At 37.5% G+C, this 24,952-nt stretch overlaps 1 protein-coding gene across 6 annotated transcripts in view; it reads right to left on the bottom strand.

The window, feature by feature from the left end:
• The window catches only part of kif13a (kinesin family member 13A), a 273,571-nt gene that overhangs the window by 13,644 nt on the left and 234,975 nt on the right, over positions 1-24,952 (bottom strand). For 5 of the 6 annotated variants that reach the window (XM_063069892.1, XM_063069895.1, XM_063069893.1 and 2 more), the window contains 7 exons: positions 21,682-21,858; positions 20,353-20,445; positions 17,912-18,064; positions 16,939-17,016; positions 8,844-8,891; positions 6,264-6,375; positions 5,498-5,646 (listed from right to left, as the gene is read on the bottom strand). In XM_063069892.1, the coding sequence (XP_062925962.1) occupies positions 5,498-5,646; positions 6,264-6,375; positions 8,844-8,891; positions 16,939-17,016; positions 17,912-18,064; positions 20,353-20,445; positions 21,682-21,858 (810 nt within the window). Of the gene's footprint in view, positions 1-5,497; positions 5,647-6,263; positions 6,376-8,843; positions 8,892-9,784; positions 12,945-16,938; positions 17,017-17,911; positions 18,065-20,352; positions 20,446-21,681; positions 21,859-24,952 lie in introns of those variants that run through there. The other variant, XR_010020777.1, reaches the window with a different exon arrangement.

Genomic DNA, 24,952 nt, shown 5'->3' with positions numbered 1-24,952 from the left:
TTTTTAATATATACTTTCCGGCTTTTGTTCTGTTCTGTGTGTATTTTAATTGAGTTAACTTTTTTTTACTTATTTTTTTTACTGTTTTACAATTAGCTGATCCTTTTCATATTTATACCTTTTTTTTAGGGAGCGTATACCGGAAGTCATGGGGGTAGTTTTAGCGCTTGCTTCTTTCTGGCGGGTCTGCTTTAGATTTCGCCTTGGGGTCCTGGGGTGGGGGGCGGTGGGAGGGGCTTCACGTTTTAGTTTGTTTCTCTTTGGGCTATATACATTATTGAAGTATTGGTTACGTCCTTTTCCCCGGTATCTTTTGTATGTTCTGTTTCCTCTCCGGGTCTGTGGGTCGCGCCTATTGTCAATCCTCTTTGTTATGGGTTGACTTTAGGATTTATGGAGTCTATTATTAATTTTGTCTCCTGGAATACTAATGGTCTTAATCATCCTATTAAAAGGAAAAAAGTTTTTAAAGTGTTCCGGAGACTTAAAGCACAAATTTTATTTTTACAAGAGACCCATGTACGGAGGGGGGACAGACTACGTTTTTTCAAATTTTGGAAGGGACAACAATTTCATTCGAACTCCAATGCTAAGATTCGAGGCGTCTCTATCTTTATAGACTCCTCAGTTACTTTTATACAACAGGATATTATCTCTGATCCGAATGGTAGATTTTTATTGGTTAGTGGTTTATTATTTAATAAAAAAGTAGTTTTGGTTAATGTTTATGCTCCTAATATGGATTGTCCGGAATTTTATAAATCATTGTTTGATCAGTTTCCGAATTTGAACGAGTTTTCATTGATTTGGGGCGGAGATCTTAATACCTGTTTATCTCCAGCTTTGGACCGTTCGGCTCCTTTACGGACTTTACCTAATAAATCTGCAAATTTGATTAATTTTTTCCTTTCTGATTCTGGGTCGACGGACATTTGGCGTTTTCTGCATCCTCAGGAAAAAGATTTTTCCTTCTTTTCACATGTTCATCATTCCTATTCAAGAATTGATTATTTTTTCATTGATTCTCGTCTCATTTCTTCAGTGATTAAATGTGATTATGATTCTATAACCATTTCGGATCATGCTCCACTTAAGCTTTCTATTAAAATTATGGCCAATATACCAAACAATAGACAATGGCGTTTTAATTCGCTGTTGCTTCAGGACTCGGACTTTGTTAATTTTATGAATGAACAGATTGAGCTTTTTTTTACAATTAACCATACAGAAGATATTTCGGTTAACACTCTTTGGGACACTTTTAAAGCCTATATTCGGGGTCAGATTATTTCGTATTCCGTTGCTTTGAGGAAGAAACAGAAGCAGGAGGAGATGGTAATTGTGGACAAGATTAAAGAAATTGATAAGAAATATGTTATGGCTCCTTCTGAGGAGCTATACAAACAAAGAACTGAACTTCAAATGGAACACAGTTTACTACTCTCGTCCTCGATTGTAAACCAATTAAAGAAAACAAGAAGTGATTTTTATGTTCACAGTGATAAAATTGGCAAGCTGCTGGCTAATCAATTGAAATCTAATTATGTTAAATCTCAAATCAATCAGATTTATAACCAAAATGATCGATTGATATTGGATCATGTGGGGATTAATCAAACCTTTTGTGATTTTTATTCTTCTTTATACCAATCAGAGTCTCCTCGAGATTCTAAATATATGAATGATTTTTTAGATAAGTTAGACTTCCCTCTGATTTCACAGGATATGTCTTCTTTATTAGATACTTCCATTACAATGGATGAGATTAAGAATGTTATTTTTTCTATGAATCTGGGGAAAGCTCCTGGCCCTGATGGGTTTACCGTTGAATTTTATAAATGTTTTGCTTCTTTATTGATTCCTTGGCTCTATAAGGTTTTTGAGGCTTCTTTGAAACTTGGTAAACTTCCGGAATCTTTTAATAGAGCATCAATTTCTTTAATACTAAAGAAGGATAAAGACCCTGCTCAATGTGCATCTTATAGACCAATATCTTTATTAAATGTTGATTCTAAAGTTTTTTCTAAGTTATTAGCAAATAGACTAGAAAAAGTACTTCCTTCTATTATTTCGGAAGACCAAACGGGTTTTATTAAAGGTCGTTACTCTTTTTATAATATTCGTACATTGTTAAATATCGTTTATACTCCCTCACAAAATGTTCCTGAGTGTGTTATTTCTTTAGATGCCGAGAAAGCTTTTGATAGAGTAGAATGGCCTTATTTATTTAAGGTGCTTGAAATGTTTAATTTTAGCTTGAAATTTATATCCTGGATTAAACTGTTATATTACTCCCCTGTAGCCTCGGTTCGTACTAACTCCTTAAACTCACCTTTTTTTCCTCTCTTTCGTGGTACTCGACAAGGCTGTCCTCTTAGTCCCCTATTATTTGATATTGCATTAGAACCTCTTGCAATTGCTATTCGAGAATCTTTAAATATTACTGGGATAACTCGGGGATTAAAGTCCCATAAATTATCACTCTATGCTGATGATTTACTTTTATATATTTCTAATCCTGAGAGATCCATTCCTGCTGTTTTAGAGTTATTAGCACAATTTGGTCTTTTCTCAGGTTATAAATTAAATCTTAGTAAGAGTGAACTTTTTCCGATTAATAAACATCTTCCCTTATATTATAAATTTCCATTTAAATTGATTAATAATTACTTTTCATATCTTGGGATTAAAATTACTTGTAAACATAAAGATTTATTTAAGACTAACTTTTTACCATTAATAGACCATATTACTCAACTTTCATCTAAATGGTTTCCCTTATATTTAACTTTGATTGGTCGTATTAATGCAGTTAAGATGTTTTTTTTGCCAAAATTTTTATATGTGTTTCAGGCATTACCAATTTTTGTTCCTAAATCTTTTTTTGATAAAGTTGACTCTAAAATTTCTTCATTTATTTGGCAGAACAAGAATCCGAGACTGGGTAAAATACATTTACAGAAAGCTAAGAGAGATGGAGGTTTAGCATTACCTAACTTTAGATTTTATTATTGGGCTATTAATATTCGACATATGAAATTTTGGTTACTTGATCGGGACATACTATTTATTCCTAAATGGGTAGCATTGGAATTACAATCTGTTCAGGGTTATACACTTGGTTCTATTTTAGGTTCCTCTCTTCCTTTTGATTCGAAACGTCTTAAGCAGGTCTCTAACCCGATAGTTAAATATGCTTTGCGCATTTGGTTTCAATTCAGAAAATTTTTTGATCTTAATCAATTCGGGTTAGCGATTCCTATTTTAGGTAACATATTTTTTCCTCCCTCTTTTACGGATCGCGCTTTTCAAACTTGGAAGACTAAGGGTATTTTACGGTTTTTGGATTTATTTTTAGATGGTTCCCTTATGTCTTTTGAACAATTATCTAACAAATATAACTTATCAAGAATACATTTTTTTAGATATTTACAAGTTAGAAATTTCCTAAGTACTATACTTACTTCCTTTCCAATGCTTCCTCCTATATATATTTTAGATTCGATAATTAACCTTAATCCATGTCAGAAAGGTGCATCGGCTATGATTTATAATATTATTATGAAACTTAGGAAAGCTCCATTTGATAAGATTAGGGTAGATTGGGATAAAACATATCATAGACATGATTTAAAGTACTTTTAAGTATGAATGTTTTTACGTAGTTTAAACTATTTTACACCTCACCTCCCCCACCCAAAGAATATGCTGATCAATCTTTGCAAAATACTGCATTTAATAAAATTTTGTATTTTTTCTAAAATGTTGACTGAATTTCAGATAAGTCAGACATAATTTGTCTTTCTACAACTCAGTCAATTTTGTTTGCAAGTTTATCCCTCCGTTTAGGTATGGTTTTTAATTATTTGTCTCTACAACAGTTCTGAGCAAGATACCCATTGAGGGCACAGAACATTGCAACCTAAAATGTGTAATGCATTTTGCATAAAAGGTTATAGATAATGATGTTAAAATTAATTTGTGTTTTCAACCAAAAATCCTCATCATCATACTGAACAGAGTCTTCATGCAATAAATACTCCAACAAAGAACCTGGGACGTTCAGTACCTCAAGTAGGTAGAATGGCCAACTGCCAGATTAAGTTGAAGCTGTATAGATATTGTAACTTCCCTGTGATTTGAAGCACTTTTCACTGCAAAAACTTGTTGTGCCAAACTATGACCATAGAAGAATGGAGGTAGGTCATGAGAACATTCAACTTTTCTTTACTTTGGAACGAACAGTGTCCAATATTCAATGAAATGTTTATCTTCTGCTTTGGATCCTGAGGTCTTCCCATTACTTCCTCTCACTTCCCTACTCTTGCTTTAATTAATATTTTAGAACTCTTATTTATTGAGAACAATAATTTGGCTTTTCAATTTATTAAGACTGATTGATTTTTTTTTAATTACATAGGAGCTGGCCATTCAGTCCACGTGGTCCATGCCAGTTCCCAGCAGCCCAGTCACATTAGTCCCATTGCCCAGCACAACCCTATTTCCCCATACCCCTGCAAGTTATTCTCTCTCACACTTTTCCATCAACCCCTCCTTTGATTCATTTGCAACTTACAGAAACTAATTATGCTACCAGCATGTCTGTGATGCACAAGGAAACTGCCGACCCAGCAGAAGCCTACATGGTCATGGGAACAAATATAAAAAGTCAAATAGCGCACAAAATCAGGATTAAATCTGGGATACGGAAGGCAGGTGCTGTGGGACTCACTGCTGAGCAACCATTCTGCCCTCAAGACTGTCATTAAATGAAAACTATCCTTTGAATTAGTGGGCACGTGGCCAAGTGGTTAAGGCATTGGACTAGCTACCTGAAGGTTGTGAGTTCGAGCCCCAGCCAAGGGAACGTGTTGTGTCCTTGAGCAAGGCACTTAAAAACACACATTGCTCTGTGACGACACTGGTGCCAAGCTGTATGGGTCCTAATGTCCTTCCCTTGGACAACATTGGTGTCGTGGAGAGGGGAGACTTGCAGCATGGGCAACTGCCGGTCTTCCATACAACCTTGCCCAGGCCTGCGCCCTGGAGAGTGAAGACTTTCCAGGTGCAGATCCATGGTCTCGCAAGACTAACGGATGCCTCATCCTTTGAATTTCAAGCTGTTAAGCCTTAATTTTTTAGAGTTAAAAACAAATAAAACATTTAGAGAGTATAACATGATAGAGGAGAAAAATCTCTCCAATGTAAATATATTCTTTACTAATTCCTTGCTTAAGTATTCATGGAAATGAATTAGTTTTGACATAGAATAAACTGTTCATTGTAGCAAAATTATAAAGAAATTGCCAATACCAAAATGATTGTCATGGCCTCATCCATTCACTATATAAATCCTTCTGTTACCTTACTTTCTAACATACTATGGTTCTTCATTTGAGTGTCATGTATTCAAGTCTAACCACATTAAAAAGCTAAAAGTATAGATATTACATAGTTACCTTGACTTTAATTACTTAGCTTAAATAGTATGATTTACCTCTTGTGCAAGAAGAGGTTTAGTCTCTAAAGGTTGTTTGTCTTTTCGTTCTTCTCGTACAGGCAGAAGTGATTTCAGAAATTTTGGGGGCTGAGCAGAAAATGCTTTCAGTGGACTACTCAGTGAGTGGTAACTCTCTGCTGCAGTACCTACAAGTGAAAATAAAGAAGGGACATAGCTTCTGCAGAATAGTGTAACAATTCTTGATCAGTATTACACAGAATTACCAAATGCAACAAACATCAATACCCAGTTAGGTAAAAGGGAAGAGATTCACATTAAAGTTTCAAGAGCCTATTTGTGATATCAGAGTGCAAGTGAGAGGTGAGGTTCCGATACTCTGGCTGGTTGGAGTTGAGGCTGTGAGGTATTTTGAAAGCAGAAGTTGAGGAATGGCTTGAATGAAAACCAGAGAGGCAGAAAGTACTAGAGTCATCAATCAACAGCACGGTGTGAACACAAAACAACAAGTGGATGAGCTCAAAGTAACGTACAGTTTGGCTGAAGCAATAGGAGTACTTTAGAATAAACAGATCAATGGCTTTTAAAAAAAAAAGGCAAGATTGAGGATTTTGGCAACAAATGAAGTGAGATAGGTCAAATTTGGGAGCAATGTAACCAAGGTGGAAATGTGTGATGACAATGTGCGATTTGAAACTGAAGTCAGTTTATTATCATGCAATTTTGAATGCATCAAGAAGGCCAGGTACTTGTCATTTAACAACAGTATGATAACTTGGAGTATTTTGTTGACAGCTATGATTACCTCCAGTGTCTTTCATCCTACGTGGTGAATCCTTAAGCAACGTACTATACCAGGAACAGTCCTGCGAGTTCAACGAGCAATCAGAAATATCTTGATGACTTTCCGAACGACCCTAGAATCATTAGAAAATACAGTGCTTACAACTCAGATAATTAATTACATTAAGTCTGTGCATCTGAATAACTAGCAAATTAGTATCATCTGCTGATCAGCTTGTTTGGAGGAATAGGTAAACAGGTTGATTTTTCAAAACATAGAAATGGTACAAAGTGCCATTTTAGGCCATCACAGAAAAAGACATCGGTTAAACCTCAGCTTGTGGTGAAAAAATAAACGCTCCTTTGGGATACAGACCTCAATACACCGTCAAGATGGCAAGCCTTTTTGAAGCATTTTAACAATGGCTACTTAACTCCCAGTCTCATTCAGATTAGATAGTTTAGGCTCTATTGGTACAAACTTCATTCAAGATTATTTATTGTCATTCATCAGTACACAAGTGTAGAGGAGAACAAAATAATTGCTACTCTAGATCCATTGCAGCATATTAAAAAACGTAAGATTAAAGAACACAATATTTTTTTAAAATCACAATAAATATAAATGTGTGTGTGTGTGTGTGTGTGTATGTATATACATACACACACACACACACAGAGCCTGTATGTACATAAAGTGATACTAGGTACAGGAGAATCTGTACATAGGGTGACTCTGACAGGAAATAATTAAGTAGTGGTGGTACGGAGTGTAGTGTGATGACCAAAGGGGTGGAAGTGTTGATTCGCTTGGCAGCTTGGAGGAGACAAGTCTGGTGGTCCAGGCATGGATGTTGCGTAGCCTCTTCCCTGACGGGAGTGTGATAAACAACCCATGAGCAGGGTGGGTCCCTTTGTGATATTGTTGGCACCTTTCTGTATATGCGACCTTGACAGCAGGCAGGCTGGTGCCAGTGATGCACTGGGCAATTCTAACTACCTGTTTGTACAGCCTTCCTGTGCAGTTTCTGTACCACACAGTGAAGCAGCATATTAAGATGCTTTTAGCTGTGCATCTGTAGAAGGTTGTGAGTATTGATGTGCATAGTCCAGCTCTCCACAAAGTAAATTCAGAATAATATTGCACAAGAAAATAAGAAATTTTACTTAAAATACGATCCATTTAATTTAGCCACAGCCTGCATTGGAATAAATTACTGAAGATTTAGGGAAAATTTGTAGGAATGGTTTCACGTTAATTTTGAGTTACATTTGTGTTTATTGCCTTGACAATCACAAACACAACTACAAATAAAACTCCTGAGGTTCTGATCAAATTAAATTTCAAGATTCAGACATGGCCAGCACCATTACATGTAAGGATGTACACACTGAAATTGCCTCAGTGTTAATTCTGTATGATTAGCCTGTGTGATTCACACAACTCAAAAGGAGGGACTGTCCATAATAGCTTATAATGCTTCAACCATCACTGCATCTTAAAGACTTCCAGTACTTTTATTTTCACTGCCCTTATCAAAGAGGCTACTCCAAATAATGAATGCAATATATCAGTAAGACCATTCTAAAATGGAATCTTCTTCACATTTAATAGAAAAGTTTCAAAGAGTAGCAGATTCTGAAGCTGGTACTAGTAGCAGACATCCCACCCTGCAAAAACTAATTTCAAGGAGGTAGCATCATCAATTTGTGGGAATCTCCCAGAACTTCCGGGAGAGGTGGGATGTCTGCAATAGAGTAGCTCCTTAGCAGCTAGCCAGCTAGTTTAAATAACGTTAGCTATGCTCATGAACGAATGACACCTGTTAAACTCACCTCAACATGTCTTTTACAGTCTTAACCCACCATGGGCAATAGAAAAGTCACTGTTGCAAACAGTGCAGCGAGCAACACCGTCATTATTTTGACGCCTATTAGGCAGGGGTACACTTTAGGGTAGTCTTGGGTGACGTACGTTTCATATTTTCTGTTTTTGGAACACTCTGCCATGGCGCGCGCTCTCTCTCTCTCGCACACAGTCTCTCGCGAGCTCTCTCTCTCTCTCGTGGTTGCTCTTGCGCGCTCTCTCTCAAAAAAATTGGTTTCCAGGACATTGTATATAATTTGCGGGCATCAGGGAGCCACTATTAATATGCATGAGACTCCCGGAACTTCTGGGATAGGTGGGATGTCTGTAGTAGTTAGAACCCCGGAATTTTATCACCTGATACAGTAGTGATTTTTTGATTTGTCAACCAGGGAAAACCTGGAAACAATGTTCCTTTTTTTTCTCCAATAGTTATACTCTACCATTGGTTTCAGGGGATAATCCCTCACGAGGACTAGAATCTGTCAGGAGCACGGGTTGGGAAATTGCTAATCAACTATACCTGATATTCAATTCAAAGAGAATGGAAAAGAAAAAGTAGCATTCACTGTGCTTACAAAATACTTTTGATTCTGTGGAGAAAGTACTTCCATCCACTCATGGTATCAGCCACTTCAAGCTCCTATTTGTAACAATCCCTCCCCCACAAAAACAAATAATTTTAAATGGACTTATTACTCTCCCGTAAAGCGATCAAGCTTATTGGTGACACACCTTGCATTCATCTTCATATCCAGAGATATCTGTTCGACTATTGGATACCTGAAGAAACCAGAGATAAAACAAAGCAGATTAACCAGAGGTTTTCAGATCCTACTTTGATTCCAGAATGTGAAGCTCAAACTGCAAACACTCAAAGCACAGTTGTGAAGTCTAGACATTATTCTTCATTACACTTTCAACACTGTCACTCATTATGGCAAGCAGGTTAAAAATACGATCTTTAATTAACAGCAGGTATGGATGCGAGATGAATATAAGCACATAAGAAACAATGCAGTTTATGCAAGAAAGCCATCAACTAAACACACAGATATCTTCCAGTAAGGCATTCAAAAAAGCTTTGTACAATTTACATCTACTAATACTGTAGATGTCATTTCAGCATATGTATCTGCAACTTCAGCTTTACAATATTTTAATTAAACACTCTATAAATACCAGAGTTGATAGTTTATAATTTATCAGGGAAATTAATACAGTATGCGTAAAGTGCTACCTGTTTCCCTTCAGAGAAGTAACTCTGAAGGGAAAGGGATTGTGAAATAAGAAATCCAGGCATGCATGCATCTTATGCAATGACCATCAACAGAGCAGCTATTCTTGGGGCCAGAATATTCATCTCCATTATTGCCTTGCATCAACTACTTCTACATTTCCTAAAATGATGACTTTTACATTGCCTGCACTTATTAAATGATGCTGTGTCAGTACTCAAAGCAGTGATTAAAACAGAAATGTGCCCACTGCAAATGACATCAGTCATCAGGTTACTAGGCCACATTAGTCTACAAAAGTAAAAGACAGTAAACTTTATTGATTAATTTAAAAAAATCAGTATACTGCTTGCCTTCTGTTTTCTCTTGGTTGCTGATTTCATTTACCTACTGTGATATACATGCATGCATGCTGATATCCAGTATTATTTTTCATACCTTTCAAAACAACACCTCCAGACCAAGGTTTGCAGAAGGTCTGCAAAGTCAGTCTCCTTCTACTTCCAATTGACCTCTGTTTTCATTTTCTTCACTGTTGTGAGAATTTTCAGCTGCAGCTGGACCATTGAAGGCATTGTACGTGGGAGGGGAAATTAGGTTGGAGATGAGAGGATGCGTTTTCCTATCAAGTGATATTATGATGTTAATTGAAATTGTTACTAAAGAAATAGGGAGATTTCATTAGATGTTCCTTTTTAAGTGGACAATTCTCCTGATGTTACATTCAGATTATCAGTCAATCTGAAAAAAAAGACTTCAAGATTTCTTCTAGGGAGGAGCTCCTGGATGCAGAGTTGAGTTGATTATTTTCAGTTCTATTCTTCTTAGCAGTTTATGGTTAATCACCATTGTTACATTATCAACAGGATACTCGGAGTGATGGATAATATTTTCACTTTGAAACTGATTATATTTGCATTGATTTTCTTTAGTGATATGAAATTAGCCAGCTGTGCATGTTGTAGTCTGTCAGCTAAGAATGTGGAGCATCACAAAGAGTGGATCATTTTTTTATAGAGCATACTCATTCAAAAGAATTGCCACTAACATTATATCAGTCACAGAAAGCCTCTGTTAAATATTCAACAGGGAGTTACAAGATTTCAAAATACAATTGTGATTCACAGTGGAGTGTAATTTAATAAATAAAATTACAAAACTCCATTTACTCTGCACTTCTTCTATCTCACCGAAGTCACATGCTGTGAAGTTAGGTAGTCATTAACTCTTGCAATGTGCACCAATTTGCTTTGTTCCGCCTCATGATAGTTCATTATCAAACCATAATGTGTACTGAATATGAAATTTGAATGTGTTATTGTGGTGAAATGGAAAACTCACATAGAAATCAGTTTTCTATTTTTCCTCATATAATCACAAGGCTCTTAATTACAGCCATAATTTGCTTTCATATTTGTTTGCTTTAACTAGGATACACAGTATATTTATGTCTTGAGCAGATGCAAGTTATTTTGTACAAATGATAAACAGCACAAGTTTCAGTATAGGATCAAGTTTCGGAACAAATTTCTGAACGTTAGCCAACTGTTGCTCAGCTTCCAGTTATTCATGGATGGTTTTGGCACCACAGTCAATGTACAAACTTCTTTTGCCCTTGTAGAACCATAATGGATGGGACTTCAGATGAACAACGGACAACACTAAATTTACAAAACAATATTTGCTCCTACACATTTCAGTTCCACAAGAGTGAAGACATATAGAATTGCACTAAGTTGGAAAATGTATTGGACAACTCTGCCAGTTTATCCTTAAGCTACTAAATTTCAGATGGTAATGAATTTAGCACTTGTTAACTCTAAACAGTAATGGCAGAACAAATGAAAATAGAAAGTCAATTAAATCTTAAAGTATCCACACTTGGCCAGTAAAATCTAGAGATTAACTCCAGTTGTTGATTGAATTATTCATTATCTTGGAATTTTCTTCAAAGGCTAAGGCACTTGTGGGTTTGGCTGTTGGTTTCCCTTTGTTGAATGTTGATGTTTATGATTGATCTCCATTTGATTCTAGTTCCATGTCTCATTTTCTAAAAAGTTAAAGCCATTTTACTGGTATCTTAAGGCCCTGGTTTTCTTTAAGCAGGCACTTTTAATATCAAATACTTTTAGATTACTTAGTTAAACTAAGGAAACAATACAAGTGAAGCACAAATTCATTGGGCCAAAGCGATAAAGACAACTCAGTTATCCGGGGTAACAATAATTCATTTGTTCTGTAGCTCAAAATAGGGACCTGAAAGTTTCATTGCAGTCAACTGTATTAATCAACATCCAGAGATATAACATATTTGTACACCATATCAAAAGCTTCAATTAATTGACAACTGGGACTCACCAATATTGAAAGTAACAAAGCTGGTTAACATTTTTTATGTTTCTATTTCCTTTAGACATTGCTTTTTAAAAAAAAAAGTTTCCACTTTTATTTTATTCATGGTTTATTTCTCAAAATGCTTAGAGCAAGAAGACAATGCTGCTGGCATGCTTGCTCTATAAGGCTGTTTCCGTGACTTGGAACCCTTAACTTTATGGCCTTCCTGTCCACAGAGATAACATGTACAGGACCTTTCACAGTTCAATGACTTTGTATTTTCACTGTCCAAGTTTGTCCTGAGCTTTGTATCACTTCTGTTGGATCTCCTTGTATTATCTGGTGCTGGGTTGGCTTCCGGCCTTGCTGTAACGTGCCAACTCTCCATTCTCTGAAGTCTCTCCATTTGCTCCATTTGGTGCATTGCAAGTTGCTTCACTAAAGAGGTAAGCTCCAGCAGGGCAGGGTCTTGCTCACATCTTGACTCTGATTCAGCAAATACGAAAGCATTGCCTGAGTTTTTTTCACGAACCTGTTCAGGAGTTGGGTCACACACGTTGGGTGGTTTTCTGGACTGTCTGGAGAACCCCTTAATTTCACATGGTAGTTTTTGTTTAGTTTGTTGCTCTTTGAATATTACCAACTTTTTATTAACAGCTGGAGGTTTCTGATCAATATTTTTCTCAAGTGGAGTATTTATAAATGGTGGCTTAATTTTGAAATCCTTATGCGCAGGGGACCTCTGTTTACCAGCTTTAGTTTTAAACGATCTTAACACTGCTGCCATAGAATAGGTGGTTTTGAATTCACTTGACTGTTCAAAGTTTCGGACAGAAACTGCAGAATCGAGTGAGAGTTGAGAGTTTCTATATTCTTCTCGAAGCTTCTCAAAAGCACCAGCAGGGCATTGGTCCTTCAATGGCAACTCAAGGACAAGCATTTTTGCCCTTCCCTCAAGGTGGTGTAGCACAGCTGCAAACTGAAGTGTAGCAGGCACTTCATAAACATCCAGCATCTGCTGCATATCCCTTATCCAATCTTCTACATCAATCCCACTGGCCGGAAATCCACCAAACTTCGGTAGACTCAGTAACTGGTTTGGTGTGACCATGGAATGATGCGGAGCCAGTGGTAATGATTCAGACTGACATCTAGCAGGATAGGAATGGACAGGAGGAAGGGACTGACTATCCTTTTCTGGCGACTTCCAATGTACTTCAGCTAAGTGACTGCTTGCCTCCCTCGATTCAGCAAGCTTCATTTTCTAAGGAACAGATACGAGCAACAGATTTCAACCATTTGACCACAGGCATCCAATATTTTTGGTTTCCAAGCTACACTGGTTAGTCTCTTTTGTGTTGAGGCAATTGAAAACACTTTAACTAAACACTACAAGCTTTCTTCACTAAAATCAATTAAGTAGGTTTACTGCTGGCCTCTCCCCTCCCTTCATCCAGAAAGGGCACAAAAGCTACCTATTATTGGGTTGAATAAATACAATATACATGTGCACAAAAATATGTATTTCCCAATTTATAGATTAAAGAATAGTTGAAAAATTGTGTACTTTCAATTTTACATTAATGGTTAAGAGCAGTCACCATGTGGGTCATGATTTTATTACCCACTTCTTGAATGCTTCTTGTGTTTAGATAAATTAATGGATAACAAATTATAAAGGAGACTCTTGAAGGTCTTAAACGTTTCATCACCAAGTATAATAAAAAGGTCTAAAAATAAAGAAATCTCAATTTTTACACTATGCTGAAATGTCTCCCATCAGAACTATAGATACAATCTTCAGCAGGATGGAATCAAAGCAATTAATTCTAAAGCTCTTAGCTTATCTCAGCAATGGTTTTAATCATAATTACATATGCAGTAATGAAAATACACATAATACTGCATTGAGAATCAAAAAGGCAGATGATGGAAATCTGAAATAAAAACAGAAAATGCTGAAAACAGAAAAGAGAAACAGAATTAACTTTCTCCTTTATGCTGCCTACTTGCTGAGCATTTCCAACTCCTTTTACTCTTATTTGTTTTAATTTATTGCATTCTTTATGACATTGGTTCCTATTTTACATTTTCTAGTTTTATCCTTCTGATATACAGCTGTTCCACTGAATAAGCCTCAATTTCTTATCTTTTGCAGACCTAAGCAAAGAGGTAAAATAACATATCAGGCCCAATTCAAATACATAAGCATGAAGTCTATTTTTAAAAATTTATAACCGACTGTCCAAACTGAGGCATCTATCGCCTATGGGATTTGTTTATTTTTCTCAAGCCTCCAATGATTAGGATATTACCATTATGAATTATTTTTCACATTCCACCATGATTATCCCAAACTTTAAAAAAAAGCTTGCTAGTTATTTCTTATAATAGCTGACAGGATGAAATAACGAGCCACCTCCAGCCTAAATTTAAGATCTCATGCTCAAATCTTGCAAAAGACTTACTTAAACATAAAACCGTTCTGCTCAGTTAAAAAATGTATCATCTGAAAATGTTCATGCAAGTCAACCACATTTACCAGCGTGCAGCAGCTGGGTAATTTGCAAACAGCCAAGCCTTGCGTGAAAATATCCATAAAAGGAGAAAATATACAATTTTGAAGTGAGAAACAAACTCCATCTGTGCAAGATAATTCTATCATGCCTTGCTTTCTTACCCTACAATCCCAACCACTCTCATCCCATTTTATTTGAGGAATATATTTGTTCCTAACTCCTAACCTGAATCAGCAACTTGCCTACATGAAGATATTTTGCTTCACCTACACCACTTAGATGACAAACCCTAAAATCTTTTTAGTAAAATCCTCAAGTAGATATGTTGCAATCTGTATTTTTCTTTCAGCTGCATTGTAAGTGTAGAGAGGTGTATGCTGTTTGAAACTTGCAGGAACTCCCTGCAGAAGGCCAGCTAGCCATTATGTGTGGGTCAGTGTGTTCCAGACCTTCCCTTCTTCACACCTCAAGGACAAGCAGGTCCTGTGTCCAGGGACACAGATGAGATGTGCAGAGCTGAAGGGGCAAGTACACTAATGAGGTTGCTGAACTGATATGAGAATGCAAGTGGTTTGATCTTTCTCTATTATTTTTCTTTAATCCTTTTAGTTTCTTACATCTAAACAATAAAGGAAAACATTTATTTGAAATACTTCTAACATCTTAAATTATTTAGTTATTTCAACTGATAATTACAAATCATTAAAGAACAATATACTGTATTATAAAGCAATCTAGAACACAGATGAGAGCTAAGTGGCAGTATTCAAGACAAAAATTAGATAAAATGCAGGCAAAGTGTTAAGGATGATTCATAGAAAAGGCCATCAGGCAGCCAAGGGACAGTGCCTCACGATCCACTGCCTGAGGCATGGTGATTATTTCCAATTAGTGAGGCTATAAAATCACTACTGCATAAATAATACTGTGGTTGGGGATTTGTGGAGCCGAGTGTAAGGATTACAACCCATCCTAGCAGTTCCATATTTATTACTGTGTTTACCTCTCCTTACTTTTGACGACTATTGCTGACAAATGTGCTTACAGAAACTCAGTATTGTCAGAAGCCTTGCAAGCAGAATACTTTAGATGCTAGAAGTCTGAAATAAAAACAGAAAATGCTGAGCCGATTGGGCAGCATCTATAGTGGGGTTCCCAACCTGGGGTCCAGAGACCTCTGTCTAGCAGCAAAATTGATACAAAATCAAGACAAAACAATTGCTGTCAGCCTGCGACCCCAGACAGAGTTGTTATACTTGCGTGACAGGTCCATAGCTCCAATGATTGCTCCAAAGAGTTGTATTCCCTATTCCAATTCTTCACTAGCAACTAGCAAACACACAATTGAGCATTATTGAGCGTTATCTCAGTGGTCAGAAAAGATACGACCTCTGCTGGACCTAAGCTACAAAATAAGCAAGAATACGTAACTTATTCCCTTCACTTTTACCATGCCCCCACTCATGTAACTAGCTACCATAATACATGTAATAAACGAGCAACACAGAATACAATATAGATAGAGAATGGATACATGGCTCCTACACCTTGCTTAATGGTATTGGTCCATTGCATAATAAATGTTGGGAACCCCTGATCTAGAGAGAAGAGATCAATAATTACTCAGGTTAATGATCTCTTATCAGCACTCAGTACCAGTTTCCTTTCTTAGTCCTGATAATGCTCATTGACTGTTCCTCGACCACCCGTATTTTACAGCATTTTCTATTTTATTTCATTGAAGCAACAGCCTTGACATGCCTGTGTTGGTACCAACTTCTTATTCACAGCAACATTAGGCAAAGTTCCTTTTTGGAACACATGATGCATTTTAGGGGTTGCACTGCATGCACCTGTGGTCAAAAGTGTTACTTCCACGTAGGATCACTTTGCAGAGTGACACTAAGGCTCCTGTGGACAAGGTCAGGTGACTGAACAGTTTTACATTGATCCACATCAGTTCTGTTGCCAAATGCACAGATGCAACCATGTAACCTCTTAACCACTACTCATAAAGATCGCAAGGGCTTTTCATTATTTAACACCTCGCCAAAAAAATATTCAAAATATTCAGCTGTCATTTTGGTTTGACTACTGCTTTTATAAGAAGAAGAAAACCAAGCTAGTGGTCCATGTAGTGGTTTTAAAAATATCAAAATGAGCTACTGTGCAAAATCTGGTTGCATCTTGCATCAGATTTGAAGGCTTTCTAATCAACTGGATTCTCATCAAGACAACAGTTAATGCACACATATTATATATAAAGCAAAGCACTTTGGACCACAAATGAATGCCCAATATTACTCAAGACAACTTTTTTTTAAATGCAGGCAAATTTTGAAAATAATATTTTGGTGCAATTTACTACAAAGAGAAAGTTGGTACTATACCTTGTTCTCCCCTTGAAGACAAATACTTTTAACACCTTCCCTCCCTTGACCTCTTCCCCACAATATTACATCACTTTTAAGCTTTTGCATATAAAACTTAGTTCAAGTAGATGGAACTATGATCAAGCTTGAATAAATTCCACGTCTATATTGCTCTTTTGGTACAGAGTCTTATGAAAAGTAAAGCTACTTCAACTGGTATATCGATTGTTAATAGCTGAGGGCATCCCAGAAAGAATCTACCAGAGTGCTTTACTAACAGTACCAAAAGCCATCCTGGTGCCCACTCTTGTATATATGATGATAGGTCTGTCTGCTGTTGACCCACGTTACTTGTTGTGGTACATACATGTTGGACATTAGGTGTGCTGACACTCCTCTTCATGTACTTTCCTTTCGAAGAAAGTGCCTCTTTCACTGTAACTGCCTAATAAAGGGATATCAAAAAGACTCAGGTTAACATGGACATAAATGAAGGAGGCATTCATAGTCTGCTTTAAATATAATCATTAGTAAATTAAAAAGCAGTTAACTACAAAAACTGAAACTCTTGGAAACAACATACAACAAACCAAATTGGAGTGCAAGATTTTTTTTAGTCAATTCCTCCAATGATCCAAATTTTGAAAAATGCTATTCTTGTTATATTCAAGAATTATGTTAAAACATGTGCTTGAACTATACAATTGGAGTGTTAAGTTATTTAGACTGTTACCAAAGCTACTTTTCACAATTATCAGAGATCAGATGCAAGGCCATTTTCCTCACCCATGTCCCTTTCTAAATTCCTTCTGCATTCATTACAATCAGTCTTCGGGTAACAAACAAATTAAAAAAAATACTATTGATATCTCAACAAAGTTACATGTCATATTTTGCAGACTAATAAAGCAACAGGGACCATAGATATCACTCAAGAACCACAATAACCAATGACCCAATGCTTAAATTTCACATTAGGTCTTGTATCCTTCAGGGCATGAAACAGATCTGCAATGGATGGAAACCAGCAAACCTATGAAAACTACAAACTGTTTATCATATAACTTAACAAAACATTAACTTTTTATGTTTGCACTGGCTGACCAACTAATACATCATACCATCTCTTTTTGATAATTACACTATATTCTTAGATATTTTGCTAAATGAATTTCTCTCTAGACTTTGTGATACCTTAGCTAACTTGCAGACATAACTTTGTGACAAGATAGCTGAATTCTGAACAGTGTATAACATTTTTAAAACCATAAACATTTGGAGTGTGCTTGGGCAGACACTCAGAGCAGATGTTTGCCAGTGATCTGAGTACAGAATCTGACCTGTCGGAGTCGTTCCAAGCTTAGGATATTTTCAACCTCTAGCACTCCTCTGGTGTACTTCTCAATGTAGGTTTCGCCATCTCCTGAACCATCATTTTCACTCTTAGCTGCCATTAGTGCCAGGGTCTCTCGATCTTCTGTCTCTTCCGAGGCCTGGAAGGAATAAGGATAATTCATCATTGTTATGAAAACTCCAAAAGGCAGACGAATCTTGAATTGTGTAATGTTTTAGAATTTCACTGTTGCATTTCAACAAACAGTGAAAATATGAAGTTTAATTACTTCTATGAAATGAAAGGTCATATGTTAAGTATCAGATGTATCTGAGTTAAGTTCAAAGTGCATTTATTATCAAAGTATGTATATGATATACAACCTTGAGATATGTCTTCTTACAGGTAGCCACAAAACAAGGAAACCCAATAGAACCCATTTAATAAGACCATCAAACACTCAATGTGCAGAAAAAACACAAACTGTGCAAACAATTAAAGTAAGCAAATAACATTCAGAACTGAAATTCACAGAAGTCTGTCCACAGCCATGAAGCCAGTCATTACTGCAGAAAGTCCAGAAGCCCATGGTTACTGTCACAGCCTTAGTTCAGTGCAGAGAAGAGTAAAGCTCGCGGAGCAGTGAGTTGAACACTGGCCCGTCCCTCTCCTCCTGCCCCAATATCCTGACCATTTCAATCTGACCTGGCACTCAAATCAGCCAAACGTCAAGTTGTTCCTTGTTCTTGAACTTGGGCTCTGCCACTTCGATCGCTCTCGGGCCCGGGCCTTGCCACCTCAATTCAGCCCATACCCAACCTTTCCAATCTGGCCTGCTATTGTTTCCTGGGAAACAAGTCATAGTACTACATCCCCCTGAATGCTTGACAAATAATAGGAAGGCCCAGGTATTGAAATAACTTCACTTTTGAAAACTTTTGAGCATCAGTTGTGGTTTAAATCACATCTAGTTTCTCCTTTAGGTACAAGAGGGCAGACAGAACAGCCGAAGATTCTCAGAATTACAATCAAATCTGGAATTTCCAAAATTAAATAGTCACTCAAGTGATTGTTTCCAATGATAAGACCACTGTTTGAAATATATTTTTCATCCAGATTCGCCTATTCCACGTTGAGATTCTGAGCGTTCAGTGTTAGGTGTCTTCCAGGTTCTTAGCTATGCAGCCAGTGTTTAAGGGTAACAATGTCTACAGCTACAGGGAAGACCAATCAGACAGATGTTGACATTTAGACACACATCAGCCTTCAGCAACACCACTAGTAGGAAATTTGATCTTCTCTTTCACTCCAGCTAAATGTGGTATTGCTATTTATATGCTGAGTGAGTGTAGCAGGCAGTTTAGAAGGCAAAAGCTATGGTGATCCTCAATGCAGAACAATTTGGATAAAGGAACAAAGATATATTGCTGGAACTCGGAGTGTAGCATGCAGTTCTGTTTTCCTTATCTGTGGAAAAACATTCTCAACATGAAAGTAGCAAAACAAAGTACACCAAACTGATTCTTGGCATGGCAGGACAGATGCATGAGGAAAGACAAGGTCCATTGGAACTTAACTCTTTGGAATTTAAAAGAATAAAATGGGACCTCATTAATACCTATAAAACTCTGACAAGACGACAGATTAGTTTCAGGGAGGATATTGCTAATGGTGGGGTAGCTTAGAACCAGAGTTCATCTCAGGATGCAGTGTCTGCCATTTTGAAAGGAGATCAGAAACATTTCTTATTCCAAAGGATAATGAACCTGTGCAATTCTCTGCCACAGAGGGCCATAGGGTCAAACTCATCAAACATACACAAGGAGGAGATGGATATCCTGTATTCCTTAATTAAAAGATAATCTGGGATCTTGAGAAAAAGCAGAATCCTGGCACTTAAGTTGTTGATCTGCTATGATCATTTATGAATGATTGAGCAGATCAGAGCGCTGAATGGCCGACTCGTTCCTGCACCAAATTGCATGTTTGTGGGATTTTTCAGGTGCTGGCCCATACAAATTCTGTGTGATACAAAACCTTCTGAAGTATTTTAATTACAGTGAACATCTGAACAACTGAAAAAGAACCCATAGGTTTCCCAATCATCTCATCTTTTTCCCACTTAACAAGGAAATCTGTCCCTTCTCACTAATACTGTGAATTTAGGGCCAACCTGCTAAACAATAGATTTTTTTTCCCATTAAGGATTTACATGTCCTAGCTAACCATGACAAGGTTTACCAAAACTGTTTCAAACTAAACACAAAAGATAAAGTGTACCTCTTTAACTTGGAATTCAAATTTTCATCAAGCAAGAGCTCACCATTTTAACCTAACTTGTGTCTAATTTTCACAAACCCAATACTTCTTCCTCAACAGCCTACTCACCATGATTATCCGAATGAATTAACGAGTATTCTTCATTATGATTGTCAGACACTGATTTACCTTGGGTATGTTGGAAACTATTTCATAGGTGACACCACAAGAATGTAGAATGTATTTGTAGGACATTCTCCGCTTCAGACTCTGTGTAAAACTCTGTAAAAGTCATTAGAAAAATATTTTTGAATTATGAACATATTAATTTTCCCACTATGATAAATTTAACGAGCAGTACAAAAATCATACAGAGAGATACTTTTATCAACTCTCTACTCTTTAAATGTTGGCTTTTCTGTGTGGATCAGATGTATAACCATTGTTTTCTTTTTGTAATTGTTAACCACCTTTATGAACTCTAAGCTTTAGTTAAAATTAACTCAGAAAGATACAAAGAATAGAGTTATTAATGAAAAATGGGTCAGCCAGAGCAACAAGAAATACAAAGGGAGCTTAGTAATCTGTGATTTCTGGGCCACGTACTGATCCCTTAAAGATCCATCAACTACAATCACAGATCAGAAGTATGATGCAATATCCACCTATACATGCAATCCAGGTACAGAGCTTTTACAGTCAACACCACTGGATTCAATATCCACTATCAGTTCACAGTGTACCCACTATAACTAAACCAGTGTTGCAGCATCGTGAACTTGCTCAGCGGGGCCTGCTTTCTGTGGAAATTCTAACTGAGAAGACGACAAAAGGTTCATTATCAACAAGTAATTTGAACTTCTACCCTTTCCCTCAGCACCCCTGAATTTCCTACCTGACCGTAGGAGAGCAGTGTGCAAGGAAAAGATTTCCCCCCTATCCTACCCTCAATTATACAAAGGAAGGACTAACCAGCAATGCACAATCCTGTCTTCAAATATTTTAAAAAAAGACACCCGAATTTCAGCAGAAAGAGGCCAAGGCATAGCATTGGCATAAAGCTTCTGAAGAATAAGCCAGGCAAGAATGAGTATACTACTCCTTTCCATTCTGCCTCCTAACGTGCATTGGCTTTGGATTTCAAATGCACAAACAGTAGATCTACAGCACTAGTTTCAAATTAAACCCATTTCCATGTGCGTGCAACCTAAAATGTGGCAGCTGTTTGTGCAAACAAGGTAGGACAATGTTGATCCATGTTATTCCACAGAGCACATTATTAACACTGCTACTTAACAAGGAAAACATCATAACTGTGTCTCCATAACGATAATAAAGTTTAATATTTTACATGGATGCCTTCTGTCCCTGCAGTTCAAGGCATTGCAGTACGAGCCAGATTCCCTGCTAAAATTTATTCAGAGGAAGGGGAATTATTAGAGGTGATGTTGTGCAGTTTTCCTTTGCTTGGCTGGAAAATATAGGATTATTTGTTCATTTCAATCAGTATCTTCATACCTGCTTATTGTAAACATTGACGGCTATGCGTTTACGTAACACCAGCTCCACAGCAGCTGGATGGCTGAGCTGCACTGTAACCTTTACAATCAAGTAGATGCGTTCATTCTGGCTGGTAACTTTGTTCAAGTATATTGAATCATGGACTGATGAGTCCCAGGATGCAACAGCGGAGACCTGGTGCCAGGAGAGAAAATGCCCTGGTTTATAACAGGATCTTAAGTTTCTACATTAAAGCTACCAGTACTTTTTGCAGTTTAAGATCATCACATATAGAGGATGCATTTTATTGTGATATTTATATTGAAGAAAGTTAAAATTGGTTTATTGTGCTCTTGGATTCTTTACTCAGAGAAAACGAGCTCAGTCAAATGAAATCATTTATTTTCCCTCTCCTTTTCCCTTGGTAAGTTGTCTGTGTGACATCAGCTACCAATTATATAAGCACTGAGATCCACTCTGAGCTCCAATTAAAGTCCTGGAACACACTGACAAGCATGCCGAAAATAATTTGCACCAGACAAGTGTACAACAACACTACCTCTGCCAGGGCAAGGGATGCGTGTGCTGTGCAATGAAGCAATTCTGCATCTTTTCACTGCGCGGCAACTTCAAGCACATAATCTGCAGAGCAAATCCCCAGTCAAATGAGCCACTGGTATGTGTGGCATTTTAAGTGAGTTCTCTGGTTTCTCTGTGGAATAAATGTCAGAGGTCAGCTGGCTCCAGCCTGCTGGAGTTAGCTCATTAAACAAGGATTACTGTAGGTTTGCAATATCATTTTCCTTGAAGTAAGGTGCTCATAAACTAATATGCTCAAAGATGCCAATCAATTCATACTTTACCTCTCGACAATATACTGATCTATTTTATAGATTGTGGCTAATAAGCAGTTAAGAGGAGGCAGAGACAAATATGGACCATGAAGTAAATAATAAGTGAAAATATCAAATTATCCAAGGGCAATCCTTTTTGGAAAGTGTGATATTCACTGGAGTTTAGCCTCAATCAAGCAAGGGTTCAATTCTAAAAGTTGTTGTTTTCAGATTCCTCTAAGGTTTCATTCCTATCATCGTCTCTGGTCCTACAATCAACTTCCTCCAAGTGTTGCACATTCCAAATTTTCACCACTCTATTTTTGACAGTTGTGCCAAGTTTTCTTTCGGTAGTACCTTAGAACATTTTAATATTACATTCACATGAGGGAAGTTGTATTGGATTTTTAAAAACTAAACTCCCCTCCATCGACTGCACTTCCCTGTCTTCAGAAAACAACCACCATTATCAAGGACATTTCCGAAGAATCAGAATCAGGTTTAACATCACTGGCATACATCGTGAAATTTGTGGTCTTTGTGGCAGCAATACAATGAGATACATAATAATAAAAAAATATGAATTACAAGTATATATAAAACAGTTAAACAAATAGTGCAAAACAGTAGTAAGACGCTGTTCATGGGTTCAATGTCCATTCAGAAATTGGATGGCAGAGGGAAGAAAGCTGTTCCTGAGTATTTGAGTGTGTGCCTTCAGGCGCCTGTACCTCCTTCGTGATGGTAGCAATGAGAAGAGGACATGTCCTGGGTGATAGGGGTCCTTAATGATGGATGCTGCCTTTTTGAGGCATTGATTCTTGAAAATGTCCTGGATGTTGACGGAGGCTAGTGACCATGATGGAGCTGACTGAGTTCACAACTTTCTGCAGCTTCTTTCGATCCTTTGCAGTAGCCCACCCCCCTACACCAGATGATGATGTAGCCAGTCAGAATGTTCTCTTCAGTACATCTGTAGAAATTTGCGAGTGTCTTTGGTGACACATCAAATCTCCTCAAACTCCAGTTTCTCTCTTCCTCCCCTTTCCATCAGGCAGAAGAAACAATTCCTTGAGAACAGGTACCACAGCTCATTAAAATGTTCTTTAACAGACATCTTGCCAGGCAAACTCTTAATCTCTCAATCCACTTTGTCATGGCCCTTGTTGTTTACCTGTGCTGCAACTTCTCTGTAACTGTATGACTATATCTGCATTTTTTCTTTTTTCTTTTTGTATTGTCAAGATATACTTATAACGGAATAATGTCTGGATGGCATGCAAATATATGCTTTTCTTTCAATGTATCACAGTTATTTGGCAAATACTAATGAACAAAAGATGGCAGAATGTCTACCTCAGCAGGTAGAAATGCTGCCTGCCAACTCCAGTAACCTGTGTTTAAACCCGACCTCAGGTGATTTTGTATGTGGACTTTCTCCCTGTAACTGCACAGTTTTCCCCAGGTGCTCTGGCTTCTTTCCATACCTAAAACCCATGTGGGTTGATAGGTAAAGTGGCTTTTGAAAATTATCCTGAATGAAAATGGGAATCATGGTTGGGTTAATGGACACATGGGGAGCGGGGAGTGGAATGCAAAGACTCAAGAACTTTCTCTGTGGTACCTCTAGTGCAAGTAAAAAAACCAAAACTGTAAGTCTCACTCTAGATAAACAGACTTCCGGAGGAACTCAGTAGATCAGGCAACATTGATGGAGGGAACTAGACAGTTAATTTTTTCAAATCAAGACACTTGATCTAGACCTAAAATATCAATTATCCATTTCCCTCCACAGATGCTACCTGATCCTTTGGGTTTCTCTGGCAGTTTAATTTTTTGGTCTAAAAGCAGCACCTGCAGTCTCTTGTGAATTTAGATGCAGTCTCACCAGTAGTAGAGCATGCACATGAGTTGAGGACCTGGGAGAAGCTACGGGGTTGTCTATTGGTGGGTCCTCTGGTGGCTGTAGAGGCCAATCCAGGATCCACATATTCTGGTGAGTGTGGACATGAGTAAGTGGTTCATGGGCGGGTCTTTTGGTTCTTCATTCTCTCCTTTTGCAGTTGCCATGTTCTCTGGTGCACAGCAGAGATTGCTCTCATGTAGCATAGCTCCCTCTTGAAAAGATTTCCCAAGTGCACCTGTAGAGTGCACTGTCTTCCCAGTTTTTAGATGTAATGTTGAATTTCTTCAGGCTGATTTTGGTGTCATCTTTGAAGCATTTCCTTTGCTCATTAACCTTCCTTCAACAGGGAGTAAAGGATCTGTTTGAGGGGATGTGAGTGAGGCATCCGAATGACATGACCTATCCATCAGAGTTGACGTTGCTTTATCGTGGTGGAACTGATGTTCATGTTGGCCTCATCAACTACGTTGGTGTTAGTGCATCTGTCCTTCCAGCTGATACTCAAAATCTTTCGTAACACTCTTTGGTGGTATTGTTCCAAGGCTTTCTG

Source organism: Mobula hypostoma, chromosome 17 (assembly GCF_963921235.1).
Source record: "Mobula hypostoma chromosome 17, sMobHyp1.1, whole genome shotgun sequence".
Taxonomy (NCBI): Eukaryota; Metazoa; Chordata; class Chondrichthyes; order Myliobatiformes; family Myliobatidae; genus Mobula; species Mobula hypostoma.
The sequence above is the reverse complement of the archived record's forward strand: the minus strand, read 5'-3'. Positions and strand labels throughout refer to the sequence as shown.